At 55.1% G+C, this 21,275-nt stretch overlaps 8 protein-coding genes across 8 annotated transcripts; 4 read left to right on the top strand and 4 right to left on the bottom strand.

The window, feature by feature from the left end:
- Nucleotides 1–544: 544 nt before the first annotated feature.
- On the top strand, nucleotides 545–1,934 carry GUITHDRAFT_157843 (hypothetical protein; the record flags this gene model as incomplete). Its single annotated transcript, XM_005832648.1, has 6 exons — nucleotides 545–760; nucleotides 804–881; nucleotides 1,108–1,167; nucleotides 1,313–1,391; nucleotides 1,485–1,570; nucleotides 1,920–1,934. The coding sequence occupies 6 exons, from the start codon at nucleotides 545–547 to the stop codon at nucleotides 1,932–1,934; spliced, it is 534 nt and encodes a 177-aa protein (XP_005832705.1).
- GUITHDRAFT_138919 (hypothetical protein) lies at nucleotides 1,916–3,011 on the bottom strand (the record flags this gene model as incomplete). The annotated part of the gene is made up of 5 exons (XM_005832649.1): nucleotides 1,916–1,937; nucleotides 2,048–2,133; nucleotides 2,179–2,231; nucleotides 2,284–2,851; nucleotides 2,907–3,011. 5 exons carry the CDS (start codon nucleotides 3,009–3,011, stop codon nucleotides 1,916–1,918), a joined length of 834 nt encoding a protein of 277 aa, XP_005832706.1.
- Nucleotides 3,012–3,098: 87 nt separating this feature from the next.
- On the top strand, nucleotides 3,099–5,938 carry GUITHDRAFT_157844 (hypothetical protein; the record flags this gene model as incomplete). Its single annotated transcript, XM_005832650.1, has 12 exons — nucleotides 3,099–3,187; nucleotides 3,465–3,589; nucleotides 3,637–3,711; nucleotides 3,937–4,040; nucleotides 4,217–4,285; nucleotides 4,327–4,356; nucleotides 4,404–4,461; nucleotides 4,506–4,600; nucleotides 4,704–4,820; nucleotides 4,936–4,996; nucleotides 5,771–5,821; nucleotides 5,904–5,938. The coding sequence occupies 12 exons, from the start codon at nucleotides 3,099–3,101 to the stop codon at nucleotides 5,936–5,938; spliced, it is 909 nt and encodes a 302-aa protein (XP_005832707.1).
- A 1,562-nt stretch (nucleotides 5,939–7,500) lies between these two features.
- GUITHDRAFT_108602 (hypothetical protein) lies at nucleotides 7,501–11,945 on the top strand (the record flags this gene model as incomplete). The annotated part of the gene is made up of 13 exons (XM_005832651.1): nucleotides 7,501–7,503; nucleotides 7,655–7,731; nucleotides 7,776–7,863; nucleotides 7,910–9,571; nucleotides 9,627–9,686; nucleotides 9,731–9,870; nucleotides 10,090–10,133; nucleotides 10,183–10,337; nucleotides 10,397–10,497; nucleotides 10,785–11,251; nucleotides 11,530–11,620; nucleotides 11,669–11,719; nucleotides 11,846–11,945. 13 exons carry the CDS (start codon nucleotides 7,501–7,503, stop codon nucleotides 11,943–11,945), a joined length of 3,039 nt encoding a protein of 1,012 aa, XP_005832708.1.
- Nucleotides 11,946–12,085: 140 nt separating this feature from the next.
- GUITHDRAFT_108603 (hypothetical protein) lies at nucleotides 12,086–13,869 on the bottom strand (the record flags this gene model as incomplete). The annotated part of the gene is made up of 2 exons (XM_005832652.1): nucleotides 12,086–12,697; nucleotides 12,964–13,869. 2 exons carry the CDS (start codon nucleotides 13,867–13,869, stop codon nucleotides 12,086–12,088), a joined length of 1,518 nt encoding a protein of 505 aa, XP_005832709.1.
- Nucleotides 13,870–15,220: 1,351 nt separating this feature from the next.
- GUITHDRAFT_108604 (hypothetical protein) lies at nucleotides 15,221–15,985 on the top strand (the record flags this gene model as incomplete). Its single annotated transcript, XM_005832653.1, has 4 exons — nucleotides 15,221–15,241; nucleotides 15,618–15,690; nucleotides 15,782–15,840; nucleotides 15,932–15,985. 4 exons carry the CDS (start codon nucleotides 15,221–15,223, stop codon nucleotides 15,983–15,985), a joined length of 207 nt encoding a protein of 68 aa, XP_005832710.1.
- A 1,156-nt stretch (nucleotides 15,986–17,141) lies between these two features.
- GUITHDRAFT_56311 (hypothetical protein) lies at nucleotides 17,142–17,644 on the bottom strand (the record flags this gene model as incomplete). The annotated part of the gene is made up of 2 exons (XM_005832654.1): nucleotides 17,142–17,411; nucleotides 17,513–17,644. Coding segments are annotated over 2 exons (402 nt in total), but the record flags the coding sequence as incomplete, so codon positions are not given.
- Nucleotides 17,645–19,041: 1,397 nt separating this feature from the next.
- On the bottom strand, nucleotides 19,042–20,661 carry GUITHDRAFT_138923 (hypothetical protein; the record flags this gene model as incomplete). The annotated part of the gene is made up of 5 exons (XM_005832655.1): nucleotides 19,042–19,538; nucleotides 19,930–20,066; nucleotides 20,110–20,223; nucleotides 20,282–20,336; nucleotides 20,433–20,661. 5 exons carry the CDS (start codon nucleotides 20,659–20,661, stop codon nucleotides 19,042–19,044), a joined length of 1,032 nt encoding a protein of 343 aa, XP_005832712.1.
- Between the last annotated feature and the right edge of the window lie 614 nt (nucleotides 20,662–21,275).

The raw sequence follows: 21,275 nt of genomic DNA on the forward strand, positions 1-21,275 counted from the left end.
TGGTTGGAGGGTCTTGAGTGCTTCGGTCACGGTGCGAACCCTCGTCCTAGTTAACAGTATTGCAGGGGCACATTGTTAGGCAGGAGAAGGGCGGAGAATTTGGCGTGAGGCCGTCGCACACGCTCATCTTACAATCCCCCTGTTTCTCCCACCAAACCTTATTCACGGGACCAACCAGAACCTTACTCCACACCGACGCGTCGACTCCTGGAGACCCCCCCCGTCCTCACGCACCTTAGCCTTTAACTCCCCGACACTCCCACCCTGTCCGAAAAGAATCCTCAGCAGCCTCATCACGGCACCTCCTCCCTGGGGGGGGAAGAAGAAGAGGGGAAGGGAGGGGGGGAGGAGGAGAGGGGTGCAGGTGCTAAACGTGAAAGCCCATGCCACATTGACCCTTCTGACTAGAGCCCTGGTCTTACGCTGTTCCCGCGGAAGGTCGGAGCTCCGGTCGTCTAACCTCCTCTCGCTGTGTCTCCTCCTCTCCCTCAAGGATAGCTTCCTTCGCCCCCTGCGAGGAGGAGGAGGCGAAGAGATCAGGCCGATGAGGATTCTTCTCGGACTGAGTGGGAGTGTCGCGGCGATCAAGGCCAAGGAGCTTGTGGAAGGGCTCGGAGGAGCGGAGAGAGTGCGAGTGGTGGTCACGGGACGAGCGACGTCCTTCTTCGATGTGGACGAGGTTTGTACAGCGACGGGAGTCAAAGTCTACACGGACGAGGACGAGTGGGGAGCATGGAAGCAGCGAGGGGATCCGGTGCGGGTGAGTCCAGCAGGTGAGCAAGTCGCTTCCTTACGTCCTCCAGCACATCGAGCTGAGCCAGTGGGCGGACGTTCTGGTCATAGCCCCTCTGTCGGCCAACACCTTGGCCAAGCTATCATGGGTGAGAAAGAATGTTTGCTAGAGAAGATTTAGGAGCAAGCAGGAGCAGGAGCAGGAGCAGGAGCAGGAGCAGGAGCAGGAGCAGGAGCAGGAGCAGGAGCAGGAGCAGGAGCAGGAGCAGGAGCAGGAGCAGGAGCAGGAGCAGGAGCAGGAGCAGGAGCAGGAGCAGGAGCAGAAGGAGACGGGGCGGAGGAGAAGAGGAGGCAACCTCACGTGCATTTCTACAGGGCATGGCTGACAATTTGCTCACAAGCATTGCGCGAGCATGGGACTTCAGGAAACCGATGGTCCGTTTTCACAAAGCTGCTGCTGCTGCTGCTGCTGCTGCTGCTGCTGCTGCTGCTGCTGCTGCTGCTGCTGCTGCTGCTGCTCCCCCAACCCGCCTTCCCCGCCCACCCTTCACCTGTCTCCTTCATCACTGGTTCGCTACAGATTGCTGCTCCTGCCATGAACACAGCAATGTGGCATCACCCGATCACGTCTGGACAAATTCAGAGCATGATGCGATGGGGTGAGAATGTGGCTACGAGTTCTGTTGCTGACTTCCATCCTAGGTGCTCTCTTCCTTCAACCTGTTCGCAAGGTGCTCCTCCTCTTGATTCAGGACGCAACCCTCACGCCGTGCGGCAGGTTCTTGTCTGTGGGCAGGACGGGGTGGGAGCGATGGCGAGTGTGGAGAGCATCGCCGCTGTAACCTTCTTCCTCCTCCTCCACGGATCACGCGCGAGTCTGCCCCTCCAGCTGCAGGCGCTTGTAATTCCTGCATGCAAGGAGGGAGAGGAGGCGTGCAAGAGAGAGGAGTGAGGAGGAGCTGAGGAAAGAGCAGGGGGGAAGCTAAGAGGGTTGACGGCAAATGAACGAGAGCAGAAGCAAACCCTTTAAACTGCGTTATGCTCAAGATTAGATAAGAAGCCTGAGTACGAGGAATGGGGTAAGGGTGAGAGGACGACGACGACGACGACGACGACGACGACGACGACGAGGAGGAGGAGGAGGAGGAGGAGGAGGAGGAGGAGGAGTTAAATCAAGCCTTTCTCAGTCAACCAGGATGTGACGGCTGCCATGGTCTCAGAAGAGACTGAGAGTAGGGGCGGACGGCACGCACAGGACTTCTTGTTGCTGGAACCACCAGCTGGATCAGAGCTGGCAGTGGAATGGGGAAAACACCTCCTCATTCTCAGCACCACTGCAGCCTTGGTACAAGGGATCTCTCCTTCATCCCGGGAGGACACGAACTGATGCCAGCTCTGGATCTAAGGGAAACGTCAGAAACGTCACCTAGTCCGGGCCTCAGTTACCAGCTCTCGACTCTCATCTTCCCCAGATGACTCGACGTCTTCTTGTCCTCCTTCTGTACAGCATCACATGCTCCGGTACTCGCTTCAGCACATCCTCCTCCTCACCTCTGTATCGTTTGCTAATGTCAATGAGGCTCTCAGGTAGCACGTTGCATGCTCCTGTCACGCTCCCGCTCAAGCCGCTCCTCAACACCTTGTCTGCGATGTTGTCGTTGCCAACGTACACCTGCAGGCCTGGAGCTGCTTCCTTGAACGAAGTTGCAGTCTCGAGCGATCCGGAGCTGTCCTTGATGCCGATGATGCGATCAGGATACTTTCCCACCAACGTCTTGAGCATGGCGGGAGTGATGCTGTTTCCAGTGTGGCGAGGAAAGTTGTAGAGGTAGCAGGGGAGAGGACAGCTGTCGAGGACGGCGCAGAGAAATCTCTCGATGCCTGCAGCACTAGCAGAGGCATAGTAGAAGGGAGGGAGGAGCAGCACAGCATCGCACCCTACCTCCTCTGCATGCCTGCACAGTTCGATGCAATCTTGCTGGGCGCATGCGCTGACATGGGCGATGACGTACGCTGACTGCATTTCCTTCCTCACCAGCGCCATCATCTCCTTCCTCTCCTGCATCTGCATGGAGCAAAACTCTCCTGTCGTCCCTCCACAGATGACGTTCTGCACTCCCTGCATCCCATCAAGGCTAGTCAGACACCAGCATGGCGGGCCAGCCAGCAGTCACCTTGGATGCGAGAAAGTTCATCATCCTCTTCATCTCCTCCTCGTCCACCTTCTCCCCCTCCTCCTCCATCATCGTCAAGAGCGCAAAAACTGGCCCCGCCGCCATTCCCCGACAGATTCCCCGAAGGGATCCCTACCCCACATTTCTATACCCCAATTGAGGCCTTTGAGAGGGTAGTACCTCCTCCATGGCATGTTCGGCCAGGTGATAGTTGGAGCGCCTGGTAGCGGCAAGACGACGTTCAGCAGAGGCGTGAAGGACTTTCTCAACTCCATCGAGAGGTCCTCGATGCTTCTCCCCTCCCCTCCCCTTCCCTTCCCTTCCCTTCCTCTTCTTCCCCTTCACCCTTCGTATGTATGGCCATCTCCTCCCTCCCTTCCTTATTTCTTCTTCCACTCTTCCTCCCTCCAATTGTCGATCCCTTACCAGCTCCCTCGTTCCTCTTCTTTTAACCCATCATCCACCTATCTTCACAATGCCAACTCTCCTTCCACTTCCCCCCTCCCCCCATATCCCTTCCTGCGTTCTGATTCTCGACCCTCACGACGAGACCTGCAGACCGACGGTGATCGTGAATCTCGATCCCGGCAACGATGTTCTCCCTTACGAGGCAGCTGTCAACATCATGGACCTCATCAGCCTCGACGAGGTTATGGACGAGCTCCAGCTAGGACCCAACGGAGGTCGGAAGGTTGCGGGTTGCTTGCTCGAATGACGAGAGGGGAGGCAGGGCTTATCTACTGTGTGGAGTACATGGAGAAGAACCTTGACTGGCTCAAGGAGCAGCTCGAGCAGCACTGCAAGGGTGCGGATGAGGAAGAGGAGGAAGGGAGGAGGCGAGGAGAGGAGAGGAGAGGAGAGGAGAGGAGGGAGGGAGGAGGGTAGAGCGGGAGTGAGGAGTAAGGAGGAAGGAAGGGGGAGGGGAGGGAGGAAGGAGAGGGGAGTGAGAAGGGGAAGTGAAGAGGGGATGAGGAGGAAGGAGGAAGGAAGGGGAGGGGAGGGAGGAGGATTGACGACTGATGCGTTGAAGCAGACCAGTACGTCTTGTTCGACTGCCCGGGTCAAGTGGAGATCTATACCCACCACACTTCCATGAGAAACATTCTAGCAGCGTTCAACGACTGGGGATGGCAGGTTGGAGGAGGAGGCCAGGGGTGGCAAGGACATGGTCCTCGTCCTAGGAGGAGGCGGGGGGTTAGGGAGAGAGAGAGTGCTGAGGAGGAGGAGGAGTTGATTGTCCTCGTGGTAGTAGAGGGTGTTATGTAGTGATTGAGGAGGATCGAGCAGGGAAGGTCTGACGGCCATGTCAGCTCTGTGTGGTTCATCTCGTGGACGCCCACCACTGCTCGGACGCCTCCAAATTCGTCGCTGCTTCGCTGGTTAGAAGATTCGGTACACCTGCGGCTCTGAGATGTCGCAGATGTCTCTTGCCTCCATGACGATGCTCGAGGTGACAGTCCCCTGCTGCCTCGCTGCCTGTGATGAGCAGCCTCTCAGCTACCTCACGTCAACATCCTGTCAAAGATCGATCTAGTCCAGCGACTCGGAAGACTCGGTCTGTTTGACTTGTCTCTCCCCTTACTCATCCGCACACTGCAGACTTCAACCTCGATTACTACACGTCTGGCTACGAGCTTGCGCGCCTCCCTGAACTTCTGGTGCCGGTCAGTTCTGAGCCGAGAGGTCTTAACGCGGTCTGTGGCAGAGCAAGAAGGAAGGGGTTCACAAGGTTGCAGAGCAGGAGGGGCATGCCGCTGCTTCCAAGTCTGTCCTCGTCGAAGCCCAGAACAGGCTCAGGTAGTGAGGCCACACGCTCTCTGCCGTCTCACCAGTTCTTGCAGGAGGTTTGAAACTGCCATCGCCAATGTCGTAGACGATTTCTCTCTCGTCAACTTCATCCCAACCTCCATCAATGTGAAATCCTCTCCATCCCCATCCCCTCGAGACCTTCTCCTCTTTTCCTTGAGCCCCCGTGCCGCCTGCCCTCTCAGCCCCTTCCTCGCTCCTCTCTCTTATTACATCCCCCCAGGACAAAGACACAATCGCGTACGCGTGCCGCGTAATCGACAAGGCGAATGGCTACCTCTACTGTAAGAGTGAAGACAAGTCATGGAAGGGGAGGAGAGGAAGAGTGACACTGTTTGTGAACCTCAGCGATAGGAAAGCAGATAGATGGGGACACACAGGGGATAGGAAGGGTGAGCTACTGGTTCCCGCCGCCCATGCTGATCTCACACTCACAGGCATTGGAACTGGACGACATCCTGGAATTGATCGAGGAGCGATACATCTTCGACCCAGACGACCCATACGGTCTCATCAGTCTTGTTCCTTATAGCCTCCTTATTCCCTCTTCCTTGTTGCCTCTACCGACCTCTCTACCCTTTTCTTTCTGCCATTATCGTCCCGTCCTCCCCGTGCCCTCATGCGCTCCTTCCCCGAATGATTGCTTGCATCCTAGCATTTAGACTAATGCGGCAGCAGACGAACACTCGAGTGGGACAGAAGAGGAGGAGAGCTGAAGTGATTGGATGAGAGAGGCTCGCTAATGAATCTGTAATGATATGACAAGTGCTTTCTTTGCTGCTACCTCGCCTGAATTAGATATGTAGCTCGGAAAACCAGCGGCAAGCATCGTGATGAAGCAAGAAAGCACTTGCCTATCATTTTGCTTCTTGTGCCCCAGTGTACCCTAAAAGAGCACGATCAGCATTTAGACAAGCTGGCAGGGGACCGAATAAACGTCTAGAGGTTAATGAAAAAGCAAATCCATGGAAACAGAAGAAAAGCAAGGGAGAAGAAATAAGAGGAGCAAACAAAACAATTCTTACTGATATTCTTTCTGACTCCATTCTCCAACTCAGTAATCTTCATGCTTGCGACATCGCGTGAAGCAGCCTTCACCTTGGCCTCAGGCTTCAGGCATCTCCTCACAACTTGAGCGCAGATGTTGGCATAGCGAAGGTAAGAGATTCCAGCTTGACGCCACTCCTGCAGAGAGCGAGTCAACAGATCGGCATCTGACACCTTAGCTTTCGTGCTTCGCTCCCTCCCTCGCTTTGAATTGTAACAGCCGCCAACCCAGAAGAAGATTGTGTTGTAAAACTCGCTCAACATTCGACTCTCAGCAGCATACACCCAGCAGAAGGCACAAGACAATTATCAGCCCCAGCTTGACAATAACTCTTCTATCTTCTTCACGCTTATTTGAAGCCCTTCTGTACTGTTCTACAGTCTCCTCCGCCTCCTTCACTCACTTGAAGACACTCCCATGCGCTCCTCACATCACTCGTGCACTTCTGTTCCTTTCCTGCGTCTGCTTCTCTAAGCGTATTGATAGCATCAATTCACTCCTCCTCCTCCTCCTCCTCTCCCCATTCCCTTCCTCTTCCTCCCGTCCGTTCGCCATCTTCCACTCACCATTTTCTCCTCGTGGACAGCGGCCGTTGTGGGGGGTGGGGTGATCATCAAACATAGGGGTTATGCTTCCAGTACTACCCCTGAATTAAAGCCAACAATCAGCTGAATGACAGGGTAGGGTAAAGCACCTGGACATGGGGTACTACTACTCGAAGGTCAATTACAAAGTGAAGTTGGAGGGAAGGTAGTACTACGAGACTCCGTGGGGGTAGGGGTAGTCAAGATCCCACCCCCTGAATTCATGGGGTGTAGACGATGATCAAAATAAGTGGGGTAGCTAGGGGTGATGGGAGCACCTTGATCAAGGAGATGGGTGGGGTGTTTACATGTACCGCCAATGGGGTGGGTAAAGATTTGGGTAGGGTTGCAGGGTGGAGACTGGGGTGGAGCACTCGGGGGTGGGGGGTGGAGATCTGCTGTCTATGTGAATGGTATGAGCGGGAACGAGGGCCTCAAGTTTGTCTCTAAAATGAGCACTGGTCGAAGAGTGAGACAATGAGGAAGGAGGAGGGGGGAGGGAAGGGGAGGGGAGGGAAGGGAGAAGCCCTGCCGATCCAAGGAGACGAGACGAGACGAGCTTACGGGAAGACAGAAAGGAGAGGAGGGGAAAGAAATCTAGCTGACAACGAATACTATGAGGCAGAGGATACGCAAGGAGTGGGTGCATGTGATAGGGATCAGGTGGGATCGGCGCATGCAAGATGAGGAGAGCACCATTCCTGTATTCATTGACTCAGATTGAAAGAGGAGATACGAGGATGAGGACGAGAGCAGAAGGAAAGTTGCTTGCAAGAGGTGGGCGAAGATGACGAGGCAGGCGTGGGGGACGAGACGAAAGCACGAGAGGGGACGAGACGACAGCAGGCAAGGGGAGACTTATTGGGGCGAGTAGAGAAGCGTTGGACGTAGAACTTGATGACGAGTGAGATGATTGAGAAAGGGCAAGAGGAAGGGCAACCACGGGAGGGAAGAGAGCTATGCTCGAAGTGAGGGATGTTCAAGGGAGCAGTCGAGACAGGAAATGGTATCGAGAATCATCTATTGATTGGAATTGAGACATCTCGATTGATGATATGATGCCATTATTCCGAATGTTCTTGGCTCTTTCGAAATTGCGAGAGAAAGGACTCAGAGACGTGCTTTCATTCATATCAGTATTACAAGTGTACATAGAATGGTTAAACTGCCCACTGAAACACTTCTGATCAGCACTTTCTCACTGTAGGTCTTGACAAGCCTCCGCGAGGGGGAAGTCAATCATGCCCAGGGATGATCGTCTACGAGTGCGCTTGCCTAGTTCCAGTATCTCTCAATTGACTCTTACGTAGGTGTTCGCGCTGTGGATCGGCTACATTTTGCAGGAGAAAGTAGAAAGCATCCTTTGTTTGCAAGATGGCGGCAGATTGTAAGTTTAATGACGTTGAATTCTTGATGCTGATGAATTGTCAGGGCCAAGTTCTTTGAGAACCTGTCAGGGTTGCGGGTAGAAGACATAAAGGATGCCGAGACGCAGCAGGAGAACGTTCAGAACATTCGAGTAATGTCTTGGTTTGTCGTGAACCTCGTGTTGATTCTTGTGTCAGAACGTCTTCGTGGCGATCGAGCGCTCGGGGATCCCTCTCGCGGCTCTGACCTGTAGCGACGAGGAAGTGGTGGAGGGCGATCAGGACATGATACTGTCCTTGATCTGGGATCTCACAGACCACTTCTTCATCTCCCCACAGTTCCCTTCCTCCTCGGACCACTGGAAGAGCGCCTTCCTCCGCTGGTGCCAGGAGAGGTGTGAGCCTCGTGGCGTCTTCGTTACCGACTTCCATCAGAGCTTTCAGGACGGCATGGCCCTTTGCGCTATAGTTGATTCTGCGCTGGAGGACAGCTCGGTGATCGGCATGCTGACTCTCAAGAGCGCAAACTCAGCGAAGAATCTCTCCCTGGCCTTCGATGCTGCTCACAGACTGCTGGACGTGCCGAAGCTGCTGGAGGTAGAGGACCTGCAGCACGAGACTGTTGACGAGCGAAGTGTGCTTCTCTACCTCGCTGTTCTCAGACTCGCGGTAGAGGGGGAGGAGCTACAGGCCCCCGCAGCCTTGGAAGCTCACGAGCAGCCTCAACTTGCGAGTCAACGTGTCGCAGCCGACATGCAGGAGTTTCCCTTGAATGAACGAGCAGCCGCTCGCTCCAGCATTCAGCGTGCGCTGTTGGGTCGCGCCGACGCTCCAAAAGGACCGGATGATGGCAGCTCGCAGCTTCTCACTGAAGATCTGACGAAAGTTTCTTCCCTGCTCGACGAGCTCCGCGAGCCGATCAGCATGGTTGCCGAGATCCTACAGCGAGCAGGTGGCGAAGAGGCCATGGACGCAAAGGCTACATTCAGGCAGCTGACCGAGCGGATGAAGAGGCTTGTTGAGGTGCTTCCCGATACGCTAGAGTGCACGCAGGAAGCATCGATCCTCAACGACTCGATCCAGATGGAGTTCAGGAGGGTGCGAGCGAGGGAGGAGTTCGAGGAGGCGTACATCTCGCGCGTATGTGAGAGGCAGAGGCAATGCCATGGCATGTCGATCGCTCTGCAGTCGCAGATACGATCAGAGTTTGAGGAGCTGCGACAGCCCGTGCGGCAGCTGCTGCAGATCCTCGATGAGCGGGAGGCTCATCTGCTCCAGCAGGTGGCTGAGATTGAGCAGGACAAGACCGCCATCCTCAAGCAGGCGCAGACGCAGGCAGAGCGCGACCTTGTCAGGTTGCAAGAGGCGGAAGCTGAGGCGGACAACCTGCTGAAATCCAAGATCGCATCGGTTTCGTGGTTGGAGACAGGCCATCGAGCTGAGAAGATCCTCAAAGATTGCGAGGCTGGCAAGGTGGATGATAAGCAGGACTTCCCCGATCACTTTGTGGACTTCTGCTGCACCCTGAACCTTCGCCTCCAGCACAACATCATCCAAGCCTTTGCCCACGTGCTCCGAAACACTGAGTTTGAGGAGCGAAAGCTGCTGGACCAGGCGGAGTTGCTGGCGTCAGGCTCGGAAGAAGTGGGTCGGCTGGGCTCGTCTCGCGGGGAAGGTCTTGACGTCATCAGAAGACACTCGAAGCGAACGACCGGGGCCGGGGAGTTTGAGTGGCAGCTGACAGCTGAAGGTGAGTGGGTGAAGAAAAAAGAAGCGGAAGAGTCGACGGCTCTCGATAAGATCATCGCGCATGCCAAGAAGCTTCCAATCCGAGAAGCCGACGAGTATCTCTCGCAGGAGGTCTGCTGCCTCCCAAGCTTGAGCCCAGCTACAAGTGTGACGTCTGTTGCAACAGGCCATACAATCTGTGCTACAGGGGTCAAGAAGTTCACAATACTCGCATGGCATCGTCAAGGTGAGACCTGGAGATCAAGAGAGGCCGGAATGATGAGGCAACAGGAGGCGTACAACCAAGTGAACTCCAACTATCTCTCCCTCCCCACCGATCTTCAGGTCTCGCTGCTCCTTCCCTTCTGTGCTTGGCAACCTTCACCTGCTTGTCGTCCTCCATCCTTCGCCCTGCATAATCATCACTTCAGGTTCGGCCCCCTTTGCTTCCGCTTGGGGAAGGGATTGCAAGTCAAGTCTCGCAAGCAAACAGGTTTTTTCGTTTGATCTTCTTCTTTCTCTTTCTTTCCCTTCCCGCACCTCCTTCTCCCTACGTGTCAGCTCTCCCTTCATCGTTCAGTCTTGCTCTGCTCCCCTCTCTTCGTTGCTCTTTCAGATCTCCTGCCTGCCTTGTTCCTGACGTGCTCCAGATCTACTTGGCCGCACGCCATGCCCAATGAAAGGAGCGCTGAGGGTTTGGCAACACAACCAAGTTTCTGCTCTTGGTCTGAAGTGGCCGACAGGAACTCTAGAGTTTCTCAGGTGGTTCCAGCTGGACTCGGAGGACTCACGGGTGCTGTCCAGCGCCTCAGTGGCTGTTTGTGCCATCGGTGGATGGGATGGAAATCAGAACCTGAGAACTATCGAGCTGATTTCCCCGGGGGACACTGACTGGCGGGTAAAACCCCAGCTGACGGCCAGCAGCGCTAACTGAAGGGGACTGACATGGTATCTCAGATGTGCACGGAGATGAGCAGCAGTCGGAGAGGAGCTGCCGCTGTTTCAGTTGAAGGAGACATATGGATTCTTGGAGGGTGGGACGGGCAGAACTACCTTAGGTCCTGCCATGTCTTCCAGCTCGCGACCGGCAGGTTGAAATCTAGCCCTCCCGCTCCTGGTCCTCTGCCTTCTGTTTCCTATCTCTCTTCCTATCTCTCCCTTCGATCGAGCCCCCATGCTCCTCTTGCCCCATTTCCTTCTCCTTTTCTCTTCCTTTCCTTAAGTTTTTATTCCTCGTTTCCGATCCTCGCTGTTGTACCTCCTCGCCCCCCCAGTCCTCCCTCCTCATGGAGCTCGAGCCTCTTCCCTTCGTCCTCGCCCTCCTCCTCGCCCTCATCTATTGCAGGTGGAAGCAAGTGGCCGACATGCATGAGGCTCGCTGCTACGCCTCAGCGACTGTCATGGACGGCAAGATCTACGTCGCCGGAGGGTATCATGGGCAGGCAAGCAGCCTCCTCATACTGCGACTCCTCTCGCCCTCTCCTCCTCCCTACTTCCTTCTGCTCCTGCTGCGACAGCTCATTCTACTTCTGAGTTATGTTGGGGAGCAGGTGAATTTGGACTCAGCCGAGGTCTGGTCTGCGGGCGAGTGGCACAAGATCTCGAGCATGTCGACTCCTCGCCGAGGCCTCGGGCTGGCGGCGCTCGATGGTCACCTGTATGCCGTGGGAGGATGGGACGGGAGGAAGAACCTGAGCTCGGTCACCAGCTGCAGTCCAGCTGAGGGTATTGATGAGGTTTCAGGTCGAGGCCTGGACGCCCTTGACGGGGAGCTGGAGGAAGATCCCGGACCTCTCGACTCCTCGTTCCTCCGTGAGACCTTGGACCTCACTTGGACTTGCTTGTCGTCCTGCTCCTTCTCGTGGTTGTTGCTGTTGTCTCTTTCTTTGATAGTCTGTGCAGGCTGCGGTGATTGCGAGCCGGGGGAAATTATTTGCAATTGGAGGATGGGATGGGAAGAATTTCCTATCTTCTCTGGAGTGTTATGAGCCAAAATATGGTGAGTCTCTTCCTCTGTCTTCTTCTCCACCTTGTCCTCTCCTCTTTTCATGTGCGTTTTCGCCGTCTATTCCTCATCTTCCTCCTCCCAGGCACCAAGCGCAACCCTGTGGGCGAGTGGAGGACGCTGCCGCCCATGAGCATTGCCAGGAGCTACGCGGCGGCAGCAGCTTACGACAACCTGTACGCCCGTACCCTCCGCCTCTGGTAACAGCATGACATCTTCTACAGGATTTTCGTGCTAGGAGGGTGGGACGGGACTGAAGGAAGGAGACTGGATAGGTGAGACAACCTCCCCTCTCTCTTCTCCCCCCCCCCCTCCCTCTCTTCTCCTCCCTCTGCTTCAAACCATTTCTGCCCTCCTTTCCGCTCCTCCTCATGCGCAACGATACTTGACTCTTTGCTCAGTGTTGAGTGCTTCCTCGTTCACGAGCATCGCTGGATCTCCTTCCCCCGCATGTCGTGCCCTCGCTATGGGCTAGCAGCTGCGCTGGTGAAGCAGAACTAGAGCAGATGCGAAGATGCCGGTGGCTATCTATTGATAAACAGATCGCAAGGTGGGAATGATTGGAATAACCTGGAGGATGGGGGTTGGGCGTAGAAGACAGGAGGAGCAAGAGTGGCTTGCGGTGATGGTATCCCGGGACATCAGTTGAGTTTGTATCCGAAGGCGGTGAAGTCGTTCTCGTACTGCTTGTAGATTGCCTCCTTGACGTCCCAGGGCAGCTTCCGCAGCTTCTCCTCCGTGCTTGCGGTTCGAGCCTTGTTGGTGGTGGGGAAGCCGAATGCCTCGAAGTAGGAGATGAGCTGAGGCTCACCGATGCGGTAGAGGATGTAGCGAACGTCCTCCTCCACGTTCTCGAGCTTGCCAAGGAAGTCGACGACAGGGCAGCCCCTATTGGAAAAAAGGAAGTTGTACTGGGGGATCCAGTGCATTTTGAAGACGGTTGTCTCCAGCTCGCTCTGATTCTTCGCCCATCGCTCGAAGCTCACGATATGCTTCCCCCGGAAGCGAGGAAGAATCGCCATGAGATAGGCGCTCATCGCCCTCCCCATCGGCTCTCTGACCAGAGAGAAGCGGAAGAAGTCGGGAAAGCGAGCGAAGGCTTTGCCGCACGCGAGGTAGGTGATTTCTTCTTTTGGGCAACCTTTCTTGCCGTTCCTGAAGCACAGCGCCTCCCTGAAGAGCTCGTGCCATGAGGTCCCTCCCGACTTGAGGACATGCACGTAGATGAAGCGGTAGCGAGGAGAGATGACACACTGCAAGAACCGTCACTTCCTTCCCGCCTCACTCCCCACTAGTCTACCCCTTCCCTCTCCTCTTCTTTCCCTCCTCTTTGCGCCTTTGTTCTGTTCAACCCCATCATTTTCACCTGAGGAATGAAGTCGAAGCGAGGTCCTTGCAGTCGATCTCTGCTAGTGACAGGATGTAATACTTCTTCATACGCAGTGGCCACTGTACCCTTTCCCGCGCATACACTCAAAGAGCAGTGTCGTCCCTCCTCCCTGAAGCAAGTCTCTTTCACCCTGTCAACGTACTTGGCGTCCTCCTTCTCATACCCCAACAGCTCGAAGTCGCGCGAGTAAAGCTGAGCAAGCAGTTGCTGCTGCCTGCCATCCAGTTTCCTCGTTGCCAGTCTTGCGGGGATGAGCCCGGGGATCATCGCGATGCTCGCGTTGCGACTCGCGTTCCGGTCCCTTTCCATCAGAACCTCCGTGAGCGAGTAAATATTGGAAGCAGAGCTGCGGATGCGCTGGAGAACTCTCGGGCCATGCGTCTCCATGTCCTCGATTCGTCCGACGAAGTCTACGCTCGCACAGCTTGTCTTGTTCAGGATGAGAGAGGTTTGGAGGAGGTAGCGAACTCCTGGCCTCTGGAGTCCTTGCAGCCATTCTGCGAAGCTCGTGCCATCAGTATTCGAGGAATTCCAAGACACGTGAGAGAAGTGAAAGGGACTGGAAACGAAAGAGAAAAAAAAGAAATTTCGCTTCTCCGGCCAGATCTGCTTGCAGCTTGTCGCCTTCATATCACAAGGCCGATTGCCACCACAGAGATTCGCGTACAGGAAAGATTTGACAACATCTGACGTGAAGCTGCTGGTCGGCATGAAAACAAACCTCCAGTTGTCAGAAACTACACACTCCTCCCCAGCAGCCTCGTCCGGCATTCCACGCTCTCCCCGCCTCGTGCTCTCCCTGCCGACATCAAGGTGACAAGGTGCAAGCTCCACAGCAGATGCGAGAGGAAGAGAAGAGTTGCTGGATCGAGAAACAAATGGAGTCAAACCAGGCTTTCCAAGGTCATCAGGACGTTTGTGAGGCCCCAGGGTATGCTGAATCAAAATAGAAGAAAGAGAGAACAGCACGATAGCAACAAACACAAAGTGGTGTCGGGTAAATCCAGTGCGTTTCTTCGTTGCTCGATAATTCATTTTCTGTCGCAGTAACTTAAGCAGTCGTCTCAAATTCATCTCTGATCTGCTTGATCTTCAGTGCATTGCAGCTTCGAAACTTCACGGTTCTGTTTCGTCATGTCTTGTTAGAAGCACAGCTAAAGCTCCTTCACCTCTGGTGGACTTCCACGACTTTCCGCTTCCTCTTGCTCGCCCTCCTCGTCGCGACCTCCCTCCTCGCCCCCAGCTCCACGTGGCGGCCATGAGCCAGTAAGACGCGGCAGTAGTACTTTTAAAAACTTTGAGTTCCTTTACTCAAAGTTAAGTTAAAAATCAGTACGAGGACAATCAGGAGACCTGACACTGTCGCACAGGCCAAACGGCGAGAAGAGAAAAGACAGCGAGAACCAAACCTAATCCTGCCAACTTACTTTGAGTAATAAATGCCGTCCCCCACCTGAGCCTGGCCGGGCTGATTTTGATCGGACTTAAAGTGACTTGAACTGTGACTGAGCCCCGGGCCCGGCCCGGGCGCCGGGCCGCCGCGGCCCGGTCCGCCGCCGCCGCGGCCGATGATCAGCCCTGGTCGGGCCGCGTCCGACGGTCCCCGGGACCGCCGGGCTCGGATCCGATCAACCGTTTGGCAAGCCGGGGGCCTCCGCCTCGGCCTTCCGGGCCCGGGGGCCCGGACGCCGCCGGGCAGCCCCGGCGCGTGCCAGGCTTAGGCTACTGAGCCCAGCGTACCGTCGGCGTACCGTACGGGAGAGCCTTTTATTCAAAGGTAAGTCAAAAATCCGATGATCAGCACGAGGACAATCAGGAGAGTAGTAGAGGAGGGTTGACCCTGACCGTACGGAGAGCCCGCCCGGACCCGGCGTCACACACAGAGTCACGTCGCAGTCCGATCTGCCAGGCCGCTGACTGCCCGGGGGCGCGGCCCGCGGCCGCCGGGCCGGGCCCCGACCCGGCGGCCGCTGAGAACTTCGGAAGGTTGCCGCACTGCGGCCGCAGTCAGTGGCACCCTCCGGGCAGTCGGAAGTGATAACCCCATTGATTGGACCCACCTTACCTGGGTAGAAGTCAAACAGCAGGGCGATAGGGGTAGTACATATTCTGACCCTGCTAGATCAACATCTGCTTTTGTCAACACCAGCAGGTAGTAGTATGGTGTAGAATGGGGTGGGGTCAAAAGGGGGGTTGTGGATGAAGGTAGAACAAGGGTGGGTGGTATGTTAAAGGGTTCGGTGGGAAAGATAAGAGGGGTGATGGACCCCTGAGATTCCGACGGGCACTTGTTGGTTACTTTGAGTACCCCCTAGGGTGAGGGCAAACGGCGTTTCACCGCAGACAAATGGGGGGGTGGGGGGTGGTGATTCTTTGGCTCTTCGTCATGCACGTCCTTCGGCTCGTGGTATGTGGAACGGTGGAAGGAGGAGGAGGACAAGGAGGAGGAGAAATAAGAGCAGTAGATCAGGAGGGAGGATGGAACGCCGGACAGAGTGAGGTCGACAATCGGGAATCATAACAGATTTCAAGACCATGGAATCGTTACCGAACATATGATAGAAGTTACTGCTTGGTAGATTGAATGTAATAGTCAAGGAGAGTGAAAGAGAGTAAGATATTTGATCCAATCGGATCATTTCATGAACAATTGAGATTTTGAGAATATACACGTAGCTGACATTAGATGGAGAAGGATTGGTTATGGTAGGATTGCGGGTACACAGCGATAGCAAAGCTATGATTTCGAAAAGGATATTGTTAGAGTTGTGACATGCTCACAGTCGCTCTACGGTGGATATCCTCACTCGCCATATTGCTTCTCGGACGGAAGCTACTGCAGTTCCGGAAACGAGAGTAAGCAAAATCAGTTTTTCCCCTTCCCTTCATTTACCATCACTACCCCCCTGATTTGTGTCAATCGGCTCCTCCTTACCTTTGTGCTCAGGCTCGGTCACTATCGCCAACACCGGCTATGGCAGCCCCACTGAGCCCGTCTTCAACGTGGTAAGCTTGCCGCTTCCCCTTCTTGTGGGGCCTAACGCGCTCTCTTCCTTTGTGCTGCTCGTGTCGAGCATCTGATATTCAAGTTGTGCAGGACTTGGGATATCAGTCTAGTGTTGGATCTCCCGCCTACTACGTTGAGTTCTAGATCACTTTACAGTTAAAGCAAAAACAATGCTGCTGAGTCTTCTGCTGAGTCTTCTTCCCAGACCTAATCCAACCTGTTTAACTTCCTTGTAGCTTGTCCTTTCGCACCGTCTTCATCATATCTCTCAGTGATATTCCATGCACATGAACGCGATCAGATACGCTCCTCGTCCCAATCAACACTCGTCGCTCTCTCCCTCCGTCTGAGTCTGGTTCTACGTGCCTAGCAATAGTCGCATGCCAGAGGTTCATCGAGCTGCAGAGGGTATGGATCTGTCTGCGAGCTCTAGCAGGCAGGAATGGCAGCACCATGATCGTCGTCTCCTCTTGTTTCAGTCTCCGTGCAAAAGTTTCGCAAACGTGGTCACCGAGGCCCGAGAGCCTGCCGGAAAGCAAGAGGTTCTTCACGTTGTAGTCCTCCCGCACGAAACCCTCCTGTGTCATTCCCTGAGAATTCAATTGGACGAGCTTGGCTGCTTCCCAGCTGAAGTTCTTTCGTAGATCGATCGCAGCGGCCGAGTTGGATGGCTGGAAAGTCCAGAGCGAGAGAACATGCTCGTTTCTTCCTGTTCGATCAAAGTGAGGAGGAGGCGGAGAGGTATGCAATGAGGACCTCGCCGATTCGCTTCCATCTTCTCCTCCTCGGTCTCCTCTTGCTCAGCCTGCATGAGAATCTTGCGCAGGAAGCCCTTGAAAGATTCCATCACACACTCCTCATTGCAGGGCAACAGGCCATCAGCAGAGAGCTCGAGTCGCAGATCTCTGTTTGCGCCTGTCTTGCTGAGATCTTCCTCTACTGCTGGCATGCCTTTGCTCCCTTCGCTCTCATCGGGTTGCAACTCAGCTTCTCTCTCCTCAAGCTTCATCCCTTCTTCGCGGGTGTTGTTTGCACTCGCCTCGATGTCGCCACATATGATCTCTTCCTCCCTTGCTCCACACGAGCACGAGACCTTTTCACGCCCTCTGCACTTGAAATCCTCGCACAACGCTTGAGGATGGCACATCTCCTCACACCTGCACGCAGTCAGGTCTCTTCCTTTTCCTACTCACGCTAACCGATGTCCGCAGCTCCTGGTGGCTCCGCACGTGAGGAAGCAAGAGGAGGAGGGTGAGGGCGAGGGCGAGGGCGAGTCAGGCAAGCAAGAGCCGGCATGGCAGGGCAACGAGCATCGATGCTTTCCACACCGAAGAGTTTTGTCACAGATTACTATGCAAGGAGGACAGGGAATGCTGCGTGGATGGCAACTGTGAGGGATGATGGGCTGGTGTCCGCAGGGAGGAGGGACACGGCAGATGTTTGAGCAGAGAGGAAGCGACTTGTCCCCGCATTTGCGTGGAGGCTTGACAGAAGTTGAACCACACGCACAGACAAGAGACGTATACACCCACTGCGAGCACTTGCGACACTTGCCCTTGTGGCACCGGTCCTGCTTGCTGGCGTCAAGGTTTGAACGATCAGGGTTGCGAAGTGGGAAGAGATTTCGAGGTCGAGAAAAGAGGAGAGGGCAGAGGGGAGCGAAGATCCAACCTCGCAGAAGTGAAGGCCGCAGGGCAGCTGCCTGCCGCAGGGCTCCGGGCAGAGGTGCAGCGGATCGTCACAGCATGCGAGGATACAGACGTGCTGTCCACAGCTGAGCATCTTCCCGCAGGTCTGATTGCAGGACCACTTGAAGCTTGTGCCTGTCACCTCCTTCAGCGCCTCATCCATGTACGCCTCGGCACAGAGTTCCCTCCTCCTCGCAACCCCGCAGGCGCATGAAGTCTCAACCTGTCGCAAGCTCATGGCAAGACAAGGATGCATCTTCTCACCACTTGCACGCAAGGTCTGCATGATCCAGCATGACACAAGTCCGGGCAAGTATGTAGCTGAGAGCAAGAAAGTTTCTTGCCGCAGACGCGTCCACAACCCTCCTCTCCCCTACTTTGTCGCCACTGCTCTCCACACTCTGAACCACAACCGCAATGCGGAACATGAGATCGGAGGGCATGTGACTTCCTTTCCGCTGCTCCCGCTGCTCCTTCTTCACCCGCAGTCCCCACGCATCCCCGGCAGTTGCTTGCTTGCCTGCAGCGGCAGTTGAAGAGGGGAACTTGGGAACAGGATCTGCACGGGCCTTCATGGCAGAGCTCGTTGCACCTGGATCAGAAACTTCTAATTAAGAAAGCAGAAGGAGAACAAGCAGAAACTGCCAGTACACCTGTGTTCACCGCAAGCAAGAAGCTTCCCGCATTTCTGCTTGCAGACGAGCTTGACGTCGGATCTCGTTTTGCAGGGCACCGAGATGCTGCTGGCATGAGCGCAGGGAGAGAAGATGGTGATGTTCTTGGAGCAGGGCAGGCACGGGCCGGGATGACATATCATCTCGCATGCATGATCGCAACCTCTCGCTGCTCCCCTCACGTCAGTTGTATCGTCACATGATCAAGAGTCTCACTGGTCAAGCGGCAGACATTCCCGCAGGAGAAAGGAATGAGTGACCTGCTTCTTTCCTGCAGCGAGTGTTTGCTGCACCAGCACATGTCCACATCCCATGCTGCCACCCCTCCTTCCGTGACTTCCTGACACATAGGACATCCCCACTGCCCGAGGGAGAGGCCCTCTTCCTCCTGCCTCTCCCCCATCCTCTTCATCCATTCCAACACCTGCAATGTTTTCAATGGGCGCACGGACTGAAAAGTCTTCATCGTCACCGTGCGTTGGGCCCATTCACGAGCACATCGTTTGTGAAGAAGCGTCCAGCATCTACGACAACTGCAACGATAAGGTATGAGCGCAAGTTTAGAGGCCGGACAGAGGCCAAGAGAGAGAACGAGGAGGCGGAAGGAGACGATAAGGATCCGGGTAGAGGAGCGCAGACAAAAAGTGTTGAGCATACCTCCAAACCTTGTTGCTTAACCTGATTTGATTCAAACAGATCCTGAGAGAAACTTGTGACATTTTCTTTCTAAAATCGCATTCAGCGCATTACGTGCATTTATACTTCTCTGCCGCCAAGTCGAGCATTAGGGACGAAGTCAGCTCTGGCAATCGACCATGTTTCTTCTGGAGGGTCTGAATCAAAGACGGAAGCAGCTGCTTCCTCTCGCTGCTCTGTCGATCCTTATCGGCGTAGTTGCGCTTTGTGGGGTTCCTAGCGCGAAGGGATCAGTGAGCCACTGAAGGTAAGCCTCCTCCCCTGCCTGCTCGTGTTGCTGTGCTGGCTGCTGCATGGGTCTGCGTTGTCTGATGCTCGCAATCAGCCGCAGAATGAGGAGCAACAGATGACGAGGATCGGGGGCCTCACCTGCTCCTCCTCTGATCCTCTCGATGTCTCGTGCGATGCTGAGCGAGGTGGATGCAGCGTGAGGGCAGAGGAAAGGAGCGTCAGTCGCCATGTCCCTGCTCCTCATCTCGCTCGTCTCCCCCGCCATCACCAGCACGAGTGCCAGCATGCGCAGTAACGCGCATTCCCGCATGTTCACATGTGCTGAGGCGAACCCGAATTCTGGGGGTAGTAGATTCCGGTCAAGAGAGGTCGAAGGAGGGAGAAGCGATCGTTTCTTCTCCGTCTCTCCTTCATACAAAGAAAGAAGATGTCAAAGAGAAGAGATGGAAACTCACGTGAAGTTGCGCCGACAAGAGGTTAGGGTTTAGGACGAGTGATCTCAGTGAATGGTTCGTGCGCTAACTTTACATACGTGTGACATGCTCACAGCATTCTATCTCGCAGTCTCTTCTGTTTCCTCCGAACAATCTGAGCGATTGCTGCCCTACGCCTGCGGAAGAGGCAGGCTCGATCGTGGCCGCATGTTGGCATCCGAGCGAGGGCTTGAAGCGTCGAGGGAGTGGTGGATTTGAAACCCTACCAACGAGGTCAGAGGGAGGAGCGAACATCTCTCAAGATCTCACAGCAAAATTGTTCTGAGAGACTGCAGCATCGTCGATTCCCTCCATCGTCAATGGACTTAGATCCATCTGTTCACTGTCACCACGGGCATAGCGTTTCCTTCCAACCTGTCCGTCATAGAGGTCGTTCTCCGAAGCAAGGTCATCCCAGCCATAGATCCCTCCGCCTGTGCCCGGCCAAGCATTGTTGTAGGCACTAGTACAGGCATAAGGACAAGCTAGCACTGACCCTCGCTCACCCGTCCACAAAGTTGGCATTCTCGCCGTCCGACGGGTCGTACAAGGACTTGGTGTCCATGAAATCTGCTCCCCCTGTCTCGTAGAACTGCTGGCTTTCCGCATCGCGCATCATCCTACACAACGGGATCATTCAGAATTAATGACGGATATTCCAGCTTCACGCTTGTTTACCTGTCGTCCATTTTCGATTCGCTGTTATCAGCAAGTGCGCGGTTGTTCCAATAACCTACATTTCAGATGCCACAACACAGTCAAACATGAAATATCAATAACATATTGAAATTTGATTGGAAGATGAAGAGAAATGTGACAAAAAACACACCTGGCCTTTCCCAATAACCTACATGATCAGAAAAGTATCCGGTTCCAATCTGATTGCTCGCCTCCTCGGCGTAACCAGGCTCATCTGCTGCTGCACCATCCCAGAATGTCAACACAGTTTGTTCCCTTGCTCGTCCCATATGTGCTAGGAGCACCACAACAAGGGCGCATCCTGCGAGCGATGCCGTCCCCAACAACCATTTTTGGGCCGATACCCTGGCCAAAGCCATGTCCACCAAGAGACAACCGGAAATGTGGACCCACATCCCCCAACCTGGAAATATGCCGCTCTACGAGCAGAAATCATAGCTCTGCTCCCTGACCATGAAGTTGAACAAGCCTGGCAACATTCATAGCAGGAGTGAAAGGATCGATCATGGAAAGGGAATGGCATGAGAATTTCAGGAGGCTAAGGGTGGAAGACACGGAATGGGAAAGCATCAAGACAGCAGCAATCAAGCAACTGCTGGAGGTGCAACACATGCTATGGACGGCAAGAAGGGGACGCGAGTCGACCTAGTCCGATGGGGGCAGGTGACTCCCGGGGGGCAGGCGCGGCACAGGGGCAAGCCACCTATGGAGCACAGGCGGCAGGGAAGGAAAACAAGCCTAGCATCAAGGAGGCAGGCGCAGCTCATGGTCATGGAGGGAAGAGGTGGGCGACTGGGGGGGGGGAAGGGGGCTGGACAGGCGCAGCTCATAGTCTTGGAGGGAAAGAGGTGGGCGACTGGGGGGGGAAGGGGACAGACGCGCAGACGTGGGCGACTGGGGGGGGGAAAGGGACAGGACAGGCCGCAGCTCATGGTCCTTGGGAAGGGAAGAGGTGGGCGAACTGGGGGGGGAA

This window comes from Guillardia theta (assembly GCF_000315625.1).
Source record: "Guillardia theta CCMP2712 unplaced genomic scaffold GUITHscaffold_34, whole genome shotgun sequence".
NCBI lineage: Eukaryota > Cryptophyceae > Pyrenomonadales > Geminigeraceae > Guillardia > Guillardia theta.